We start from the raw sequence: 18,979 nt of genomic DNA, 5'->3' as shown, positions 1-18,979 counted from the left end.
GGGGCCGGGGCCGCCGCCATTTTCCGCCGCCGCCGCCTTCGCGCCTCAGCTCCGCCTTAAAGGGGCCGCGCCGCCGTGTTTTTTTTTTTTTTGTAGCAGTTTTATTTCTTCCCTCGCGGCGCTTCGGCAGCGACCCGGGCGGGCCCAGAGAATCCCCCCCTTTCCCCTCGCCAGAGCCACCATGAGGGAGATCGTGCACATCCAGGCGGGCCAATGCGGCAACCAGATCGGCGCCAAGGTCAGCGCGGGGGGCGCGGGACGCGCGGGGTGGGCCCCACCTTCCTCCCCTCCCGCCGCGGCGTTGCCCCTTTAAGAGCTTCCCCCCCCCCCCCCTCCCCTCACGCCACAAGACAAAGGATGAACCAAAACGGGGCGATTTTCCCCCAAAATCGGCGCTTTCCCGCCGCCAAAACCCCTCGCGGGGGAAGAGGCGGCAGCGAATTCAAAGATTTCGGGGTTAAAATGAGGCAATTCTGCGTTTTAAGGGGGTTTTTAGGGGGGTAAAAAAGCCCCCCCCTCACACGCGGCCGCAAAATGGCGGCTGAGGGCGGCGGCCCCAAAAGGGCGCGAAATCGCCCCAAACCCGCCGTTTTTAACATTAAATTAATAATTTCGCACTCACCCGAGTGTATTTTTATGGGATTTTCGCCCCGAATCGCCGATTTGGGGGCGAAAATCGCGGCTTTTCCGCCGCGAAAAGGGCGGCGGAAGCGGCAAAATGGCGGCGAAGGGCCCCCAGAAATTAAAGGGTTTAACCTCAAAACCCGAATATTTTCTCCTGATTTGATTTAATAGCTGGAGTTTTTGTATTTTTTAATCTTTTAAATTTTAGACGCGGCTTGTTAATGCCCGAAATCGGGTGTTTTCGCCAGAAATTGAAGATATTTTTGGCCATAATATATTTATTTTCACCCGTAAATTAGATATTTTCGCGCGAAAACCATCGATTTTCTTTTTTTTTTCCCTCGAAAAGCAGCCCCAAAATTAAGGTTTTTAAACCTAAACGGGACGTGACGCCCGTGGTGATTTTACACCTGAAAATTATGAGGTTTTTACCAAAAAATGAAGGTTTTTAATACCCCAACTTAACGTTTTTAACCCTCAGAAAGGGGCGCGTCGCCACTTTTTGTTCGGAAAGGAGCTTTTTTAGCCTCCAAATAAAATATTTTTACCACAGAATAAAGACATTTTTGCCTTTTATGAAAAATTAGGTTTTATTAGAGAAAGTAGCGATTTTTTAAACCTTTAATTGTGAATTTTTTGCCTCAGAATCACAAAATTCACGCCCCAAATCGATATTTTTCAGTCCCAAACTCAGCTTTGTTCCCCCTCAGGGTGTTTTTACCTCCCAAAGGGGCGTTTCCCCCCAAAAAAAACCCGATTTTAACCTTAAAATACCAATTTTTCACCCTAAAATAATGATTTTTAGCACCGATGGGGCTTTTTTGGGGCTAAAATTCGGCTTTTTGCAGCTTTTTTCGCCTCAAAATGGAGGTTGGGAGCCTCAGCTGAGCATCTTTGTTCTCTAAAATGCCTTTTTTTATCCCTCAAACGGCTTTTTTTTCCCCGAAATCGCATTTTTTAGGCCCAAATTTAACGTTTTTCTCCCGTAAATTGAATTTTGGGGGAAAATCGGCGGCTTTTGCAGCTCGGAGGGAGTTTCCACCCCCAAAATGGAGGTTTCCAGCCCCAAAATGGAGGTTCCTGGGGAAGAATCGGATCTTTGTGCTCCCAAATCCGCCTTTTTTTACCCCAAAATCACCGGTTTTGCCGCAAAACGAACATTTTCTACCCCCAAAATTGTCTTTTTTAACATAAATTGCGGGTGTTTTGCCCAAATTATGTTTTTTTAGGCCTCAGAAATCACTATTTTTCGCACTAAAATATCATTTTTTTGGCTTCAATCTCACTTTTTCTTTCACTTAATATTTTTTTAATCCTAAAGTTACCTTTTTTTAACCCTAAAATTAATATTTTCGGTTCTGAAATGCCAATTTTTGCCCCAAAATCGCCTCTTTGTATCCCCAACCTGCCTTTTCCCCCCTCAAAATCCACATTTTCGGTCTCAACCCAAACCCTTCTTCCTCCAAAACGCCCCAAACTCAAATTTTTAACCCCAAACTAAGATTTTTTTCCACCCCCACAAGAAACTTTTGAACCAAAATCGCCATTTTTAGCCCTAAAATCCCTTTTCCTCTTCAAAACTCCCTGCTTTTCAATTTAAAAATTGAAAAGTAGCTTCAATTTAAAAATTTCTCGCCCTCAAAAATCAATTTTTAGCCCCAAACTCGAATCTTTAAACCCCAAAAATTCACTTTTTCTGCCCCAAAATGTCATTTTTCACCTCGTAATTGACATTTTACTCCCTAAATTCCACTTTTCTGCCCCAAAAATCACATTTTTAACCCAAACTCTCAATTTTTATCTCCTCCAAACTTCCTGAGGCCCCAAAATGCAGCTTTTTAGTCCCCAAAAATGCAGGGTTTTAACCCAAATTGACATTTTAACCCTGATTTTCCCCCAAACCTACTATTTCCTAACCCCTTTTTTCCCCATTTGGCCCAAAATTACCATTTTTTACCCCAAATCACCGATTTTTAACCCATTTCTCCCCCTTGGCCCTAAAATTGACATTTTTAACCCAAATTCCTCCTCAACCCTAAAACTGCCATTTTTTACCCCATTTCTCTCCATCAACCCCCAAAATCACTGTTTTTTACCCCATTTCTCCCTCAGCTCCAAAATCACTGTTTTTTACCCCATTTCTCCCTCATAAACCCCAAAATTGATATTTTTTACCCCAAATCAACATTTTCAAACCCATTCCCCCCCTCAACCCCAAAATCACCAGTTTTTAACCCATTTTCCCCCTCACAAATCCTCAAATCACCATTTTTCCCCCAAATCAACATTTTTCAACCCATTCCCCCCTCAGCCCCAAAATCGCCATTTTTTAACCCATTTTTCCCCTCAGTAATCCTGAAATCATCACTTTTTCCCCCAAATCAACATTTTCAAACCCATTCCCCCCCTCAGCCCCCAAATCACCAATTTTTAACCCATTTCCCCCTCACAAATCCCCATTTTTTCCCCCAAATCAACATTTTTAAACCCATTCCCCCCCTCAGCCCCGAAATCTCCATTTTTTAACCCATTTTTCCCCTCACGAATCCTCAAATTCCTATTTTTTACCCCAAATCAACATTTTCAAACCCATTCCCCCCCTCAGCCCCAAAATCTCCATTTTTAAACCCATTTTTCCCCTCACGAAACCTCAAACCAATATTTCCCCCCAAATCAACATTTTCAAACCCATTCCCCCCTCAGCCCCAAAATCGCCATTTTTTAACCCATTTTCCCCCTCACAAACCCTCAAATCCCCATTTTTTCCCCCAAATCAACATTTTCAAACCCATTCCCCCCTCAGCCCCAAAATCGCCATTTTTTAACCCATTTTTCCCCTCACAAATCCTCAAATCCCCATTTTTTCCCCCAAATCAACATTTTTAAACCCATTCCCCCCCTCAGCCCCAAAGTCACCAATTTTTAACCCATTTTCCCCCTCACAAATCCTCAAATCACCATTTTTACCCCAAATCAACATTTTCAAACCCATTCCCCCCCCAGCCCCAAAATCTCCATTTTTTAACCCCTTTTTCCCCTCACAAATCCTCAAATCCCCCTTTTTCCCCCCATTTCTCCCCCTCAGCCCCAAAATCCCCATTTTTCCCCCCATTTCCCCCTCACTCTGTGCCCTCCCCCCTCCCATTTTACCCCCAAACCGCCGAATTTCGGCATTTCTGTGCTTAAAAAAAAAAACTTCGCATTTAAAAGCTCCTTTTTGGCCCCAAAAGCCGCTTTTGGAGGGTGATTTTTAAAATCAAACCTTTTCTTGCCACGTTTTTTCCCGTTCCCGCCCTTTTTGAGGGGCGGGGCCACGCCCCCTCTCTGGCCACGCCCCCGCCCCTTCAAACCACGCCCCCTTCGCCAAACCACGCCCCACGTCAAGCTACGCTCTAAGCCACGCCCCCTCCCCTTAAGCCACGCCCACCCCAACCTGGCCACGCCCCCAAAACGTCAAAAACCCCCCAAAATTCTCATTTTTTCCCCCCAAAAACCACGTCTGGGGGGGGCGGGGATAACGCCTGATGATGTCATTGCCCAAGCTCCGCCCACCCTCGGCTTGGCCACGCCCCAAATTCCTCTTAAAGGGCCCCAAATTCCTCTTAAAGGGCCCCAAAACTTGGGGGTTTTTCACTTAAATTGCCCAAATTTCCACCAACTCCCCACAGATTTCTCCCAAATTGCCCCAATTTCCCCCCAAATTGTCCCAATTTCCCCTCAAATCCCCCCAATTTCCCCAAATTTCCTCCAAATGGCCCAAATTTCTGCCCAAACCCTCCAAATTTTTACCAAATGATCCAAATTTTCCTCCCAGGTTTCCCAAATTTCCCCCCAAAACCCCTCAAATTTCCCAAATTCCAACCAAATCCCCCCAATTTCCCCCCAAATTTCTCTTGAAATCCCCCAAATTGGCCCAATTTCTCCCAATTCCCCCAAATTGCCCCAATTTCCTCAAATTTCCCCCTAATTTCACCCAAATTGCCCCAATTTCTCCAAAATTTCCCCTCAAATCCTCCAAAATCCTTCAAATTGCCCACATTTCACTTAAATTTCCCCCCAAATCCCCATATTTCTCCCCAAATTGCCCCAATTTTCTCAAATTTCTCCCCAAAATCCCCAAAATTTCCCCAATTTCTCCAAATTTCACCCCAATTTCTCCCCAAAATGCCTCAAATTTCGCCCCAAATCCCCCAAATTGTCTCAATTTCTCCAATTTTTTCCTCAAATTGCTCCAATTTGTCCCAATTTCACCCAAATTTTCCCCCAAAATCTCCCAAATTCACCCCAATTTGTCCAAATTTCTCCAGGTTTCCCCCAAAATGCTCCAAATTTCCCCCCAAGTCCCCCAAATTTCTCCAAATTTCCCCAAATTTCATTCCAAAATCCCCCAATTTTCCCCAAAATGCTCCAAATTTCCCCCCAAATCCTCCAAATTTCCCCAAATTTCTCCCCAAATCCCCCAAATTTCCCCCCAAATCCCCCAAATTTCCCCCCAAATCCCCCAAATTTCCCCCCAAATCCCCCAAATTTCCCCAAATTTTTTTCCAAAATCCCCCAAATTTCCCCCCAAATCCCCCAAAATGTCCTAAATTTCCCCCCAAATCCCCCAAATTTCCCCAAATTTCCCCCCAAATCCCCCAAATTTCCCCCAAATTTCCCCCCAGATCCCCCCAAATGTCCCAAGTTTCCCCCCAAATCCCCCAAAATTCCCCCAAACCCCCCCAAATTTCCCTCAAAATCCCCCAAATTTCCCAAGATTCTCCTAATTTCCCCAAATTTCATTCCAAAATCCTCCAAATTTCCCCCCAAATCCTCCAAATTTCCCCCCAAATCCCCCAAAATGTCTTAAATTTCCCCCCAAATCCTCCAAATTTCCCCAAATTTCCCCCCAAACCCCCCAAATTTTCCCCCCAAATCCCCCAAATTTTGTTCAAAAATCCCTCAAATTTCCCCCCAAATCCCCCTAATTTCCCCAAATTTCCTTCCAAAATCCCCTAAATTTCCCTCAAAGTCTCCCAAATTTCCCCCAACTTGCCTCAATTCCTCCAAATTCCCCCCAAAATCCCCCAAATTTCCCCAAATTGTCCAAATTTCCCCAAATTTCATTCCCAAATCCCCCAAATTCCCCCCAAATCCCCCACATTTCCCCCAAATCCTCCAAATTTCCCCCCAAATCCCCCAAGTTTCCCAATTTTTCCCCAAGATCCCCCAAATTTCCCCCCAAATCCCCCCAGATCCCCCAAATTTCCCCCCAGATCCCCCAAATTTCTCAAAATTTCCCCAAATTTCCCCCAAATCCCCCAAATTCCCCCCAAATCCCCCAAATTTCCCCCAAAATCCCCCAAAATCCCCCAAATTCCCCCCAAATCCCCCAAATTTCCCCCCAATCCCCCAAAATTCCCCAAACCCCCCCAAATTTCCCCCAAGCCCCCAAATTTCCCTCAAAATCCCCCAAATTTCCCAAGATTCTCCCAATTTCCCCAAATTTCATTCCAAAATCCTCCAAATTTCCCCCCAAATCCCCCAAATTCCCTCAAATCCCCCAAAATGTCCTAAATTTCCCCCCAAATCCTCCAAATTTCCCCCAAATTCCCCCAAGTTTCCCAAATTTCCCCCAAATCCCCAAAACCCCCTTTAATCCCCCCCAAAATCTCCCCATTTCTCCCCAAAACTCCCCCCATGACCCCTTTATTTCGGGGTGGGCGTGACCATGTGTAAGCGTAGCCACGCCCACCACCCCTTAGCCCCGCCCCCTCCCTTAACCCCGCCCCCAACCCCCCTTAACCACCCTTAAAACCCCCCAAACCCCCCGTTTCCCCCCCCAAACCCCCCCGGGGCCGGGCGGGGCCGGGCGGGGCGGGGTGGGCGTGGCCTCCCTGACCCCTCCCCCTCAGTTTTGGGAGGTGATCAGCGACGAGCACGGCATCGACCCCACGGGCACCTACCACGGGGACAGCGACCTGCAGCTCGACAGGATCAGCGTCTACTACAACGAGGCCACAGGTGGGGGGCACAGCGGGCACTGGGGGGCACCTGGGGGGCACCTGGGGGCACTTGGTGGCACTTGGGGGCACCTGCCACCCCCCCTTGGGGTCCCCTCCCTTCCTGACCCCCCCCACTGTCACCCCCTGTGTGTCCTTGTCACCCCCGTGGTGGCACCTGGGTCTTTTTAGGTGTCTGCTGTGACCCTTCAACTGGCACTTGGTGGCACCTGGTGGCACTTGGTGGCACTTGGTGGCACCTACCACCCCCCCTTGGGGTCCCCTCCCCTCCTGACCCCCCCCACTGTCACCCCAGGGTCACCTCATGTCACCTTGTGTGTCCTTGTCACCCCACCTGTGACCCCTCTGGTGGCATCAGTGACCCCTCAGGTGTTCCCAGGTGGCACCTGGTGGCACTTGGTGGCACTTGGTGGCACCTGCCACCCCCTCTTGGGGTCCCCTCCCCTCCTGACCCCCCCCAGTGTCACCCCAGTGTCACCCTCTGTCCTGTGTCACTTTGTCACCCCCTTCTGGGTGTCACCTCCGGGCGTTTTGGGGGGATTTGGGTTGATTTGGGGGATTTTTGGGGGGATTTTTGGAGGATTTGGGGGGATTTTGAGTGAGTTTGGGGTGATTTTGGGTGGGTTTGATGTGATTTTTGGAGGATTTGGGGGGATTTTGGGGGGTTTTGGGTGGATTTGGGGGGATTTTGGGTGGGTTTGGGGGGATTTTTGAGGGCATTTTAGGTGGGTTTGGGGGGATTTGGGGTGATTTGTTGTGATTTTGGGGGGGTTTGGGGCGATTTGATGGGATTTGGGGGGATTTGATGCAATTTGGGGATTTTTGGGGTGATTTTTGATGGGTTTGGGGGGATTTTTGGAGGATTTGGGGTGATTTTGGGGGGATTTGGGTGATTTTTGGGGTGATTTTGGGTGGGTTTTGGGGAGATTTTGGGGTGATTTTGGAAGGATTAGGGGGGATCTGGTGGGATTTGGATGGTTTTGGGGTGATTTTGGGTGGGTTTGGGGGGATTTGATGGGATTTGGGGGATTTTTGGGATGGGTTTGGGGGGATTTTTGGGGGAATTTGATGGGGTTTGGGGGGATTTTGGGTGGGTTTGGGAGGATTTTTGGGGGGACTTTAGGTGGGTTTGGGGGAATTTGGGGGATTTTTGGAGGATTTGGGGGGGTTTGGGGTGATTTTGGGGGGGTTTGGGTGATTTTTGGAGGGGTTTGGGTGATTTTTGGAGGGATTTTGGGGGGATTTGGGTTGATTTGGGGTGGGTTTAGGGTTGATTTTGGGGGGATTTTTGGTGGTTTGGGGGGATTTTGGGAGGATTTGGGGGGATTTTGGGGGAATTTCGGGTGATTTTGGGTTGATTTGGGGATTTTTGGGGGGAATTTTGGAGGGATTTGGGTTCATTTGGGGGGGATTTGATGGGATTTGGGGGGATTTTGGGTGGGTTTGGGGTGGTTTTGGGGGGATTTGGGGTTGATTTTTGGGGGACTTGGGGGGGATTTGGGGGATTTTGGGATTTGGGGGGATTTTCAGAGGGTTTGGGGTGATTTTGGGTTTGAGGTTGGGATTTTTGGGGTGATTGATGGAGGATTTGGGGTGATTTTGGGTTGTTTTGGGGGGATTTTGGGTGGTTTTAGGTTGATTTCTGGTGGTTTTGGGGTAATTTCAGCTGGTTTTGGGGTGGTTTTTTGGGGTTTTTGGGCTGATTCTGGGGGGTTTTGGGTTGATTTCTGTTGGTTTTGGGATGATTTGGGGTCAGTTTTGGCTGATTTTGGGGTTTTTTTTGGGTTTTTAGGGTGATTTTTGGGTTTTTTGGGTGACTTTGGGGTGTTTTTTGGGTTTTAGGGTGATTTTGGGGTGTTTTTTGGGTTTTTAGCGTGATTTTGGGGTGTTTTTGGGGTTTTTTGGGTGACTTTGGGGTGGGTTTTTGGGTTTTTAGGGTGACTTTGGGGGTGTTTTTTTGGTTTTTAGGGTGACTTTGGGGTCGTTTTGGGGTTTTTAGGGTGATTTGGGGTGTTTCTTGGGTTTTTAGGGTGATTTTGGGGGTTTTTGGGTGACCTTGGGGTGTTTTTTGGGTTTTTAGGGTGACTTGGGGGTGTTTTTTGGGTTTTTAGGGTGATTTTGAGATGTTTTTTTGGGTGACTTTGGGGGGTTTTTTGGGTGACCTTGGGGTGTTTTTTGGGTTTTTAGGGTGATTTTGAGGTGTTTTTTTGGGTTTTTAGGGTGATTTTTGGTGGTTTTTTTTTGTTTTTAGGGTGATTTTGGGGTCTTTGGGGTTTTTTGGGTGACTTTGGGGTGTTTTTTGGGTTTTTAGGGTGATTTTAAGGTGGTTTTTTAGGGTGACTTTGGGGTGTTTTTTGGGTTTTTAGGGTGATTTTAGGGTCGTTTTGGGTTTTTAGGGTGATTTGGGGTTTTTTTTGGTTTTTAGGGTAACTTTGGGGTGTTTTTTTGGGTTTTTAGGGTGATTTCCATTGTTTTTGGGGTGTTTTTGGGGTGTTTTTTGGGGTTTTTTACCTTCTCCCCGTACTTTCGGGGCTGCCACCCCCCCGGTGACGCCCCCCCGGTGTCCCCCCGTGCCCCCAGGAGGTAAATACGTGCCCAGGGCCATCCTGGTGGACCTGGAACCCGGCACCATGGACTCCGTTCGCTCCGGACCCTTCGGGCAGATCTTCCGCCCCGACAACTTCGTCTTCGGTCAGTGCCACCCTGGGGCACCTTGGGGGGCAACAAAGGGGGCAAAAAAGGGGGGTTGGGGTCACCAAAGGGGGTTTGAGGACAACAAAGAGGGTTTGGGGTTCTAAAAAGGGGTTTGAGGGCACCAAAATTGGGTTTGAGGGCACCAAAGGGGGTTTGAGGGCATCAAAGGGGGTTTGAGGGCACCAAAGGGGGTTTGAGGGCACCAAAATTGGGTTTGAGGGCACCAAAGGGGGTTTGAGGGCAACAAAGGGGGGGTTTGAGGGCACCAAAGGGGGTTTGAGGGCACCAAAGGGGGGTTTGGGGTCACCAAAGGGGGGTTTGAGGTCCCCAAAGGGGGTTTGAGGGCAACAAAGGGGGGTTTGAGGTCATCAAAGGGGGGTTTGAGGGCACCAAAGGGGGGTTTGAGGGCACCAAAGGGGGGTTTGAGGGCACCAAAAAAGGTTTGAGGTCCCCAAAAAGGGTTTGAGGTGCCCAAAGTGGGTTTGAGGGCATCAAAGGGGGGTTTGAGGGCACCAAAGGGGGGTTTGAGGGCCCCAAAGGGGGGTTTGAGGGCACCAAAGGGGGTTTGAGGGCACCAAAGGGGGTTTGAGGTGCCCAAAATTGGTTTCAGGTCCCCAAAGAGGGTTTGAGGTCCCCAAGGGGGGGTTTAGGGTCACCAAAGGGGGTTTGAGGGCACCAAAGGGGGTTTGGGGTCATCAAAGGGGGTTTGAGGGCACCAAGGGGGGTTTGAGGTCCCCAGAGAAGGTTTGCGGTCCCCAAAGAAGGTTTGAGGTCCCCAAAGGGGGTTTGAGGGTCCTAAAGGGGGTTTGAGGACACCAAAATTGGGTTTGAGGGCCCTAAAAAGGGTTTGAGGGCACCAAAAGGGGGTTTGAGGGCACCAAAATTGGGTTTGAGGGCACCAAAGGGGGGGTTTGAGGGCACCAAAATTGGGTTTGAGGGCACCAAAGGGGGTTTGAGGGCACCAAAGGGGGGTTTGGGGTCACCAAAGGGGGGTTTGAGGTCCCCAAAGGGGGTTTGAGGGCACCAAAGGGGGTTTGAGGGCACCAAAGGGGGTTTGAGGGCACCAAAGGGGGGTTTGGGGTCACCAAAGGGGGTTTGAGGGCACCAAAGGGGGTTTGAGGGCACCAAAGGGGGGTTTGGGGTTCCTAAAGAGGGTTTGAGGTCCCCAAGGAGGGTTTGAGGGCACCAAAGGGGGTTTGAGGGCCCTAAAAAGGGTTTGGGGTCCCCAAGGAGGGTTTGAGGGCACCAAAGAGGGTTTGAGGGCACCAAAATTGGGTTTGAGGGCACCAAAGGGGGTTTGAGGGCACCAAAGGGGGTTTGAGGGCACCAAAGGGGGTTTGAGGGCACCAAAGGGGGTTTGAGGGCACCAAAGGGGGTTTGAGGGCACCAAAGGGGGTTTGAGGACCCTAAAAGGGGTTTGAGGGCACCAAAGGGGGTTTGAGGGCAACAAAGGGGGTTTGAGGTCTCCAAAGAGGGTTTGAGGGCACCAAAAAGGGTTTGAGGTCCCCAAGGGGGGTTTGAGGTCCCCAAAGGGAGTTTGAGGGCACCAAAGGGGGTTTGTGGTCATCAGAGGGGGGTTTGAGGGCCCTAAAGGGGGTTTGAGGGCACCAAAGGGGGGTTTGAGGGCACCAAAGGGGGGTTTGGGGTCACCAAAGGGGGTTTGAGGGCACCAAAGGGGGGTTTGAGGGCACCAAAGGGGGGTTTGGGGTCACCAAAGGGGGTTTGAGGGCACCAAAGGGGGGTTTGAGGGCACCAAAGGGGGTTTGAGGGCACCAAAGGGGGTTTGAGGTCCCCAAGGAGGGGTTTGAGGTCCCTAAAGAGGGTTTGAGGGCATCAAAGGGGGTTTGAGGTCCCCAAGGAGGGGTTTGAGGTCCCTAAAGAGGGTTTGAGGGCATCAAAGGGGGTTTGAGGGCACCAAAGGGGGGTTTGAGGGCCCTAAAAGGGGTTTGAGGTCCTCAAAGGGGGGGGTTGAGGTCCCCAAAAAGGGTTTGAGGTCCCCAAAGAGGGTTTGAGGTCCCCAAAGGGTGTTTAAAAGTCCCCAAGGTTTGTCTGAAGGTCCCCAAGGTTGGTCTGAAGATCCCCAAAAAGGTTTGAAGGTCCCCAAAAGTCTTTGAAAGGTCTTCAAGGTTGACTTGAAGGTTCTCCAGGGTTGGTTTAAAGATCCCCAGGGTTGGTCTGAAGGTCCCCAAAGGTGGGTTCAGGGTCCCTAAAGTTGGTTTGAAGATCCCCAGGGTTGGGTTGAAGATCCCCAAGGTTGACTTGAAGGTTTTCCAGGATGGTTTAAAGATCTCCAGGGTTGGTCTGAAGGTCCCCAAGGTTGGTCTGAAGGTCCCCAAAGCTGGTTTGAAGGTCCCCAAAATTGGTTTGAAGGTCCCTAAAGTTGGTTTGAGGTCCTCAGGGTTGGTCTGAAGGTCCCCAAAGGTGGGTTCAGGGTCCCTAAAGTTGATCTGAAAGTCCCCAAGGTTGGTCTGAAGGTCCCCAAAGTTGGTCTGAAGGCCCTTGAGGTTCCCAAAGGTGCCTAAAAAGTTGGTCTGAAGACCCCAAGGTTGGTTTGAAGGTCCCCAAAGTTGGTCTGAAGGCCCTTGAGGTTGTTCTAAAGGTCCCCAAAGTTGATCTGAAGGTCCTCAGGGTCAGTCTGAAGGTCCCCAAAGCTGGTTTGAAGGTCCCCAAAGCTGGTTTGAAGGTCCCCAAAATTGGTTTGAAGGTCCCCAAAATTGGTTTGAAGGTCCCCAAAATTGGTTTGAAGGTCCCCAAAATTGGTTTGAAGGTCCCTAAAGTTGGTTTGAGGTCCTCAGGGTTGGTCTGAGGGTCCCCAAGGTTGGTTTGAAGGTCCCCAGGGTTGGTTTAAAGATCCCCAGGGTTGGTTCAAAGATCTCCAGGGTTGGTTTGAAGATCCCCAAGGTTGACTTGAAGATTCCCAGAAATGGTTTGAAAGTCCCCAAAGTTGATCTGAAAGTCCCCAAAGTTGGTTTGAAGGTCCCCAAGGTTGGTTTGAAGATCTCCAAGGTTGGTCTGAAGGTGCCCAAACGTGGGTTCAGGGTCCCTAAAGTTGGTCTGAAGGTCCCCAAGGTTGGTTTGAAGGTCCCTAAAATTGGTCTGAAGGTCCTCAAAGGTGGTTTAAAGGTCCCCAGGGCTGGTCTGAAGGTCCCCAAAGTAGGTTTGAAGGTCCCCAGGGTTGGTTTAAAGATCTCCAGGGTTGGTTTAAAGATCTCCAGGGTTGGTTTAAAGATCTCCAGAGTTGGTCTGAAGGTCCCCAAGGTTGGTTTAAAGATCTCCAGGATTGGTTTGAAGGTCCTCAAAGGTGGGTTCAGGGTCCCCAAAGTTGGTCTGAAGGTCTCCAAGGTTGGTTTGAAGATTTCCAGAGTTGGTTTAAAGATCTCCAGGGTTGGTCTGAAGGTCCTCAAAGGTGGTTTAAAGGTCCTCAAGGTTGATTTGAAGGTCCCCAAAGTTGGTCTGAAGGTCCTCAAGGGTGGTTTAAAGATCTCCAAAGCTGGTCTGAAGGTCCTTGAGGTTGCTCTGAAGGTCCCCAGGGTTGGTTTGAAGATCCCCAAGGTTGGTCTGAAGGTCCTCAAGGTCAGTCTGAAGGTCCCCAAGGTTGGTTTGAAGGTCCCCAAAATTGGTTTGAAGGTCCCTAAAGTTGGTTTGAGGTCCTCAGGGTTGGTCTGAAGGTCCCCAGGGTTGGTTCAAAGATCTCCAGGGTTGGTTTGAAAGTCCCCAAGGTTGGTCTGAAGGTCCCCAAGGTTGGTTTGAAGATCCCCAAGGTTGGTCTGAAGGTTCTCAAGGTCAGTCTGAAGGTCCCCAAAGCTGGTTTGAAGGTCCCTAAAGCTGGTTTGAAGGTCCCCAAAATTGGTTTGAAGGTCCCCAAAGCTGGTTTGAAGGTCCCCAAAATTGGTTTGAAGGTCCCTAAAGTTGGTCTGAAGACCCCAAGGTTGCTCTGAAGGTCCCTAAAGTTGGTCTGAAGACCCCAAGGTTGCTCTGAAGGTCCCTAAAGTTGGTCTGAAGGCCCTTGAGGTTGCTCTAAAGGTCCCCAAAGTTGCTCTGAAGGTCCCCAAAGGTGGTCTGAAGGTCCTCAAGGTTGGTTTGAAGGTCCCCAAAATTGGTTTGAAGGTCCCTAAAGTTGGTTTGAGGTCCTCAGGGTTGGTCTGAGGGTCCCCAAGGTTGGTCTGAAGTCCCCAAAGGTGGGTTCAGGGTCCCTAAAATTGGTGTGAAGGTCCCCAAAGTTGCTCTGAAGGTCCCCAAGGTTGGTTTGAAGGTCCCCAAGGTTGGTTTGAAGGTCCCCAAGGTTGGTCTGAAGGTCCCCAAAGCTGGTTTGAAGGTCCCCAAAATTGGTTTGAAGGTCCCTAAAGTTGGTTTGAGGTCCTCAGGGTTGGTGTGAAGGCCCTTGAGGTTGCTCTGAAGGTCCCCAAAGACGCTTTCAAGGCGCTTCAAATCCCCCAACTCAACGTTTCCCTCTTCCCCTCCCCCTCCCCAGGCCAAAGCGGCGCCGGCAACAACTGGGCCAAGGGCCACTACACGGAGGGGGCCGAGCTGGTGGACTCGGTGCTGGACGTGGTGCGCAAGGAGGCCGAGAGCTGCGACTGCCTGCAGGGCTTCCAGCTGACCCACTCGCTGGGCGGCGGCACCGGCTCGGGCATGGGCACCCTGCTGATCTCCAAGATCCGCGAGGAGTACCCCGACCGCATCATGAACACCTTCTCGGTGGTGCCGTCGCCCAAGGTGTCGGACACGGTGGTGGAGCCCTACAACGCCACGCTGTCGGTGCACCAGCTGGTGGAGAACACGGACGAGACGTACTGCATCGACAACGAGGCGCTCTACGACATCTGCTTCCGCACCCTCAAGCTGACCACGCCCACCTACGGCGACCTCAACCACCTGGTGTCGGCCACCATGAGCGGCGTCACCACCTGCCTGCGCTTCCCGGGCCAGCTCAACGCCGACCTGCGCAAGCTGGCGGTGAACATGGTGCCCTTCCCCCGCCTGCACTTCTTCATGCCGGGCTTCGCCCCGCTGACGTCGCGGGGCAGCCAGCAGTACCGCGCCCTCACCGTGCCCGAGCTCACCCAGCAGGTCTTCGACGCCAAGAACATGATGGCGGCCTGCGACCCGCGGCACGGCCGCTACCTGACGGTGGCCGCCGTCTTCCGGGGCCGCATGTCCATGAAGGAGGTGGACGAGCAGATGCTCAACGTGCAGAACAAGAACAGCTCCTACTTCGTGGAGTGGATCCCCAACAACGTCAAGACGGCCGTGTGCGACATCCCCCCCCGCGGCCTCAAGATGGCCGTCACCTTCATCGGCAACTCCACCGCCATCCAGGAGCTCTTCAAGCGCATCTCGGAGCAGTTCACGGCCATGTTCCGCCGCAAGGCCTTCCTGCACTGGTACACGGGCGAGGGCATGGACGAGATGGAGTTCACCGAGGCCGAGAGCAACATGAACGACCTGGTCTCCGAGTACCAGCAGTACCAGGACGCCACGGCCGAGGAGGAGGAGGATTTCGGCGAGGAGGCCGAAGAGGAGGCCTGAGGAGGGTGGTTGTGGTTGTCGTTGTTGTCGTCATGGAGCCCCTCGTGTGTCGTCCCGGAGAGCCGAGGGCCGCCGAGCCGCCGCGCGGCCCCCCCGGCGTGGCCGGCGTCCCCCAGCGTTGTCGTCATCGTCCTCGGTGGCAGCGGAGAGTCCCCAACCTTCATTGTGGTCATTGGAGAGTCCCCAACCTTCACCATGGTCAATGGAGAGTCCCCAACCTTCACCATGGTCAATGGAGAGTCCCCAAAGTCATTGGAGAGTCCCCAACCTTCACCATGGTCAATGGAGAGTCCCCAAAGTCATTGGAGAGTCCCCAACCTTCACCATGGTCATTGGAGAGTCTCCAACCCTTGTCATGGTTATTGGAGAGTCCCCAACCTTGATCATGGTCAATGGAGAGTCCCCAACCTTCACCATGGTCATTGGAGAGTCCCCACAGTCATTGGAGAGTCCCCAACCCTTGTCATGGTCATTGGAGAGTCCCCAACCTTGATCATGGTCAGTGGAGAGTCCCCAACCTTCATTGGAGAGTCCCCAACCTTCATCCTGATGATCCTCAAGTCCTTGCTCTTCTTCATCATCGTGGAGAACGTCCAACGTTCATCGTTGACATTGGAGAGTCCCCAACCTTCATCATGGTCAATGGAGAGTCCCCAACCTTGATCATGGTCAATGGAGAGTCCCCAAAGTCATTGGAGAGTCCTCAGTCATTGAAGAGTCCCCAACCTTGATCCTGGTCATTGGAGAGTCCCCAACCTTCACCATGGTCATTGGAGAGTCCCCAACCTTCATCATTGACATTGGAGAGTCCCCAACCTTCATCATGGTCAATGGAGAGTCCCCAACCTTCACCATGGACATTGGAGAGCCCCCAACCCTTGTCATGGTCAATGGAGAGTCTCCAACCTTGGTCATGATGATCTTCAAGTCTTTGCTCTTCTTCATCATCATGGAGAACGTCCAGCGTTCATCGTTGACATTGGAGAGTCCCCAACCTTCACCATGGTCAATGGAGAGTCCCCAACCCTTGTCATGGTCAATGGAGAGTCCCCAACCTTCATCATCCTCCTCAAGCTCTTGGGCTTCATCCTCCACCTTGAAGAGCTTCGAGGAGCCCTTGGCCTTCATCAGGAGAGCCCTTGACCTTCATCCTCCTCAGAGAGCCCTTGGCCTTCATCAGGAGAGCCCTTGACCTTTATCCTCCTCAGAGAGTCCTTGACCTTCATCCTCCTCAGAGAGTCCTTGGCCTTCATCAGGCGAGTCTTTGACCTTCATCCTCCTCAGAGAGTCCTTGGCCTTCATCAGGAGAGTCCTTGGCCTTCATCATCCTCAGAGAGTCCTTGATCTTCATCAGGAGAGCCCTTGGCCTTCATCAGGAGAGTCCTTGACCTTCATCCTCCTCAGAGAGTCCTTGACCTTCATCCTCCTCAGAGAGTCCTTGGCCTTCATCAGGAGAGTCCTTGGCCTTCATCATCCTCAGAGAGTCCTTGACCTTCATCATCATCGTCTTCTGAGGGCCTTGGCCTTCATCATGTTGATCTTCATCATCATCCTCACCATGGGAGAGCCCTTGGCCTTCATCCTCCTCCTGAAGAGCCCTTGACCTTCATCCTCATCATGATGGAAGAGCCCTTGACCTTCATCTTCATCATCCTGGAAGAGCCCTTGGCCTTCATCCTCCTCCCAAAGAACCTTTGACCTTCATCCTCCTCCTCCTGAAGAGCCCTTGGCCTTCATCATCATGGAAGAGCCCTTGACCTTCATCATCATCATCATGGAAGAGCCCTTGGTCTTGATCTTCATCATCCTCCTCATCATGGGAGAGCCCTTGGCCTTCATCCTCCTCCTGAAGACCCTTTGACCTTCATCATCATCATCCTCATGATGGAAGAGCCCTTGGCCTTCATCCTCCTCCTCCTCTCCATGGAAGAGCCCTTGACCTTCCTCCTCCTCTTCCTCCCCCGCTGTCACCGAGGCCCCTCCCGCCCCCCTCCCCCCACTTTGGGTCCATTCCCCCCTTTTTTTGGTCCAGTCTTGGTCACTTTTTGCTCCTTTTTGGGTCATTTCCCCCATTTTTTGTTAATTCCCCATTTTTTGTCCATTTTTCCCAATTTTTTGTTCATTTCCCCCATTTTTTGTTAATTCCCCAATTTTTGTTCATTTTTCCCCATTTTTTGTTCATTTTTCCCAATTTTTTGTTCATTTTCCCCCAATTTTTTGTTCATTTTCCCCCATTTTCCCTTCATTTCCTCATTTTTCCTTCATTTCCCCCATTTTTGGTTCATTTTCCCCCATTTTTTTCATTTCCCCCATTTTTCCTTCTTTCCCCCCCTTTTTTTACCATTTTCCCTTTTTTCTCCCTCATTTTCTTCATTTCCCTCCATTTTACCCATTTTTGGTCGTTTTTCCTCCACTTTGTTCATTTTTGTTCTTTTTTTTGGTCTCCCCATTTTTTGTTCATTTTTGTCCCAATTTCAGTCACTTTTTCCCCATTTTTGTTCTTTTTTCCCCCCTTTTTGTTATTTTTTTTTTTCCCCATTTTTGGTTTTTTTTCCCCCATTTTTGTTCCTTTTTTCCCCATTTTTGTTCTTTTTTTCCCATTTTCGTTCTTTCCCATTTCCCCCCATTTTTGGTCTTTTTTCCCCATTTTTGGTCATTTTTTTTTCTCCATTTTTGTTCATTTTTCCCCCCATTTTTGGTCGTTTTTCCCCCCATTTTTGGTCGTTTTTTCCCCCATTTTTGGTCGATTTTTTCCCCATTTTTGGTCGATTTTTTCCCCCATTTTTGTTCTTTTTTCCCCCCTTTTTGTTCTTTTTTTTTTTCCCCATTTTTGGTTTTTTTCCCCCCATTTTTGTTTTTTTTTTCCCATTTTTGTTCCTTTTTTTCCCATTTTCATTCTTTCCCATTTCCCCCCATTTTTGGTCTTTTTTCCCCATTTTTGGTCGTTTTTCCCCCCATTTTTGTTCGATTTTTCCCCCCATTTTTGTTCATTTTTCCCCCATTTTTGGTCATTTTTCCCCCCATTTTTGTTCATTTTTCCCCCCATTTTTGGTCGATTTTTTCCCCCATTTTTGGTCATTTTTTTTGCCCGTTTTTGGTCGTTTTTCCCCTGTTTTTGGTCGGTTTTTTTGCCCATTTTCTTTGGTTTTTCATATTGAAAAGTCGCCCCCGGGGCCGAAAATAAACCCGGGATGGAAAAGCCACCCAAGCGTCGCTTTGTGTCACCTCTGTCACCTGGGGGGGCTCGGGGTCACCCAGGGGTCACCAAGGGGTCACCCAGGGGTCACCTGGGAGGGCTCGGGGTCACTTTGGGGTCACCTGGGGGTCACTTTGGGGTCACCTGGGGGGGCTCGGGGTCACTTTGGGGTCACCTGGGGGTCACTTTGGGGTCACCTGGGGGGGCTCGGGGTCACTTTGGGGTCACCTGGAGGGGCTCGGGGTCACTTTGGGGTCACCTGGAGGGGCTCGGGGTCACTTTGAGGTCACCTGGGGGTCACCCAGGGGTCACCTGGGAGGGCTCGGGGTCACCCAGGGGTCACTTTGGGGTCACCTGGGAGGTCTCCAGGTCACTTTGGGGTCACCTGGAGGGGCTTGGGGTCGCTTTGGGGTCACCTGGAGGGGCTTGGGGTCACCTGGGGGGGCTCAGGGTCACTTTGGGGTCACCTGGGGGTCACCCAGGGGTCACCTGGGAGGGCTTGGGGTCACTTTGGGGTCACCTGGGGGGGCTCAGGGTCACTTTGGGGTCACCTGGGGGCGCTCAGGGTCACTTTGGGGTCACCTGAGGGGTCCTCATGTCCCTCTTGGGGTCCCCAGGGGTCACCTGAGGGGTCCCTGTGTCACTCTTGGGGTCCCCATTGTCACCTGAGGGTCCCCACTGTCACCCAGGGGTCACTTGGGGTCCCCATTGTCACCTGGGGGGGTCCCTGTGTCACTTTGGGGTCACCTGAGGGGTCCCTGTGTCCCCCTTGGGGTCTTTATTGTCACTTTTGGGGGGTCCCACTGTCACCCAGGGGTCACTTGGGGGTCCCTCTTGTCACCTGGGGGGGCCCTGTGTCACTTTGGGGTCACCTGGGGGTCCCTCTTGTCACCTGGGGGGCCCCTGTGTCACTCTTGGGGTCACCTGAGGGTCC

The 18,979-nt window shown here is 51.0% G+C and overlaps 1 protein-coding gene and 2 long non-coding RNA genes across 25 annotated transcripts; 2 read left to right on the top strand and 1 right to left on the bottom strand.

The window, feature by feature from the left end:
- Positions 1-3: 3 nt before the first annotated feature.
- On the top strand, positions 4-18,062 carry TUBB (tubulin beta class I). Of its 23 annotated transcripts, none has more exons than XM_051775588.1 (6): positions 14,853-15,167; positions 15,258-15,507; positions 15,576-15,635; positions 15,666-15,993; positions 16,239-16,283; positions 16,330-18,062. In XM_051775588.1, exons 1-6 carry the CDS (start codon positions 14,882-14,884, stop codon positions 16,450-16,452), a joined length of 1,092 nt encoding a protein of 363 aa, XP_051631548.1. In that variant the 5' UTR covers positions 14,853-14,881; the 3' UTR covers positions 16,453-18,062. The 23 variants fall into 23 exon arrangements, 7 of the variants coding, with proteins under 7 accessions (XP_051631550.1, XP_051631548.1, XP_051631545.1 ...); XM_051775585.1 differs by having other exon boundaries at positions 15,576-15,993; positions 16,330-16,453; positions 16,549-18,062; XM_051775584.1 differs by having other exon boundaries at positions 15,576-15,993; positions 16,330-16,453; positions 16,487-18,062.
- On the bottom strand, positions 2,910-3,521 carry LOC127465121 (uncharacterized). Its single transcript, XR_007901866.1, has 3 exons — positions 3,451-3,521; positions 3,103-3,273; positions 2,910-2,991 (listed from the first exon to the last, which is right to left on the bottom strand). It is a non-coding gene; the product is annotated as an uncharacterized LOC127465121 (long non-coding RNA).
- Positions 11,363-13,663, top strand: LOC127465120 (uncharacterized). The gene is made up of 6 exons (XR_007901865.1): positions 11,363-11,501; positions 11,628-11,648; positions 11,941-11,982; positions 12,927-12,967; positions 13,468-13,560; positions 13,603-13,663. It is a non-coding gene; the product is annotated as an uncharacterized LOC127465120 (long non-coding RNA).
- Positions 18,063-18,979: the final 917 nt, after the last annotated feature.

This window comes from Manacus candei, unplaced genomic scaffold, assembly GCF_025592945.1.
Source record: "Manacus candei isolate 608988 ecotype Guabito, Panama unplaced genomic scaffold, ASM2559294v1 h1tg000316l, whole genome shotgun sequence".
In the NCBI taxonomy this organism is placed as follows: domain Eukaryota; kingdom Metazoa; phylum Chordata; class Aves; order Passeriformes; family Pipridae; genus Manacus; species Manacus candei.
Note: the sequence above shows the minus strand (reverse complement) of the source record. Positions and strands in the feature narration are given on the sequence as shown.

What these genes read in the sequence shown, in the direction of transcription:
- TUBB (XM_051775590.1), top strand. Translation starts at nt 182, where the DNA reads ATGAGGGAGATCGTGCACATCCAGGCGGGCCAATGCGGCAACCAGATC. An exon ending in GCAACCAGATCGGCGCCAAG is followed by an intron (nt 239 to 6,518) that starts GTCAGCGCGGGG and finishes CCTCCCCCTCAG; the next exon opens with TTTTGGGAGGTGATCAGCGA. An exon ending in CCCCGACAACTTCGTCTTCG is followed by an intron (nt 9,318 to 13,791) that starts GTCAGTGCCACC and finishes CCCCCTCCCCAG; the next exon opens with GCCAAAGCGGCGCCGGCAAC.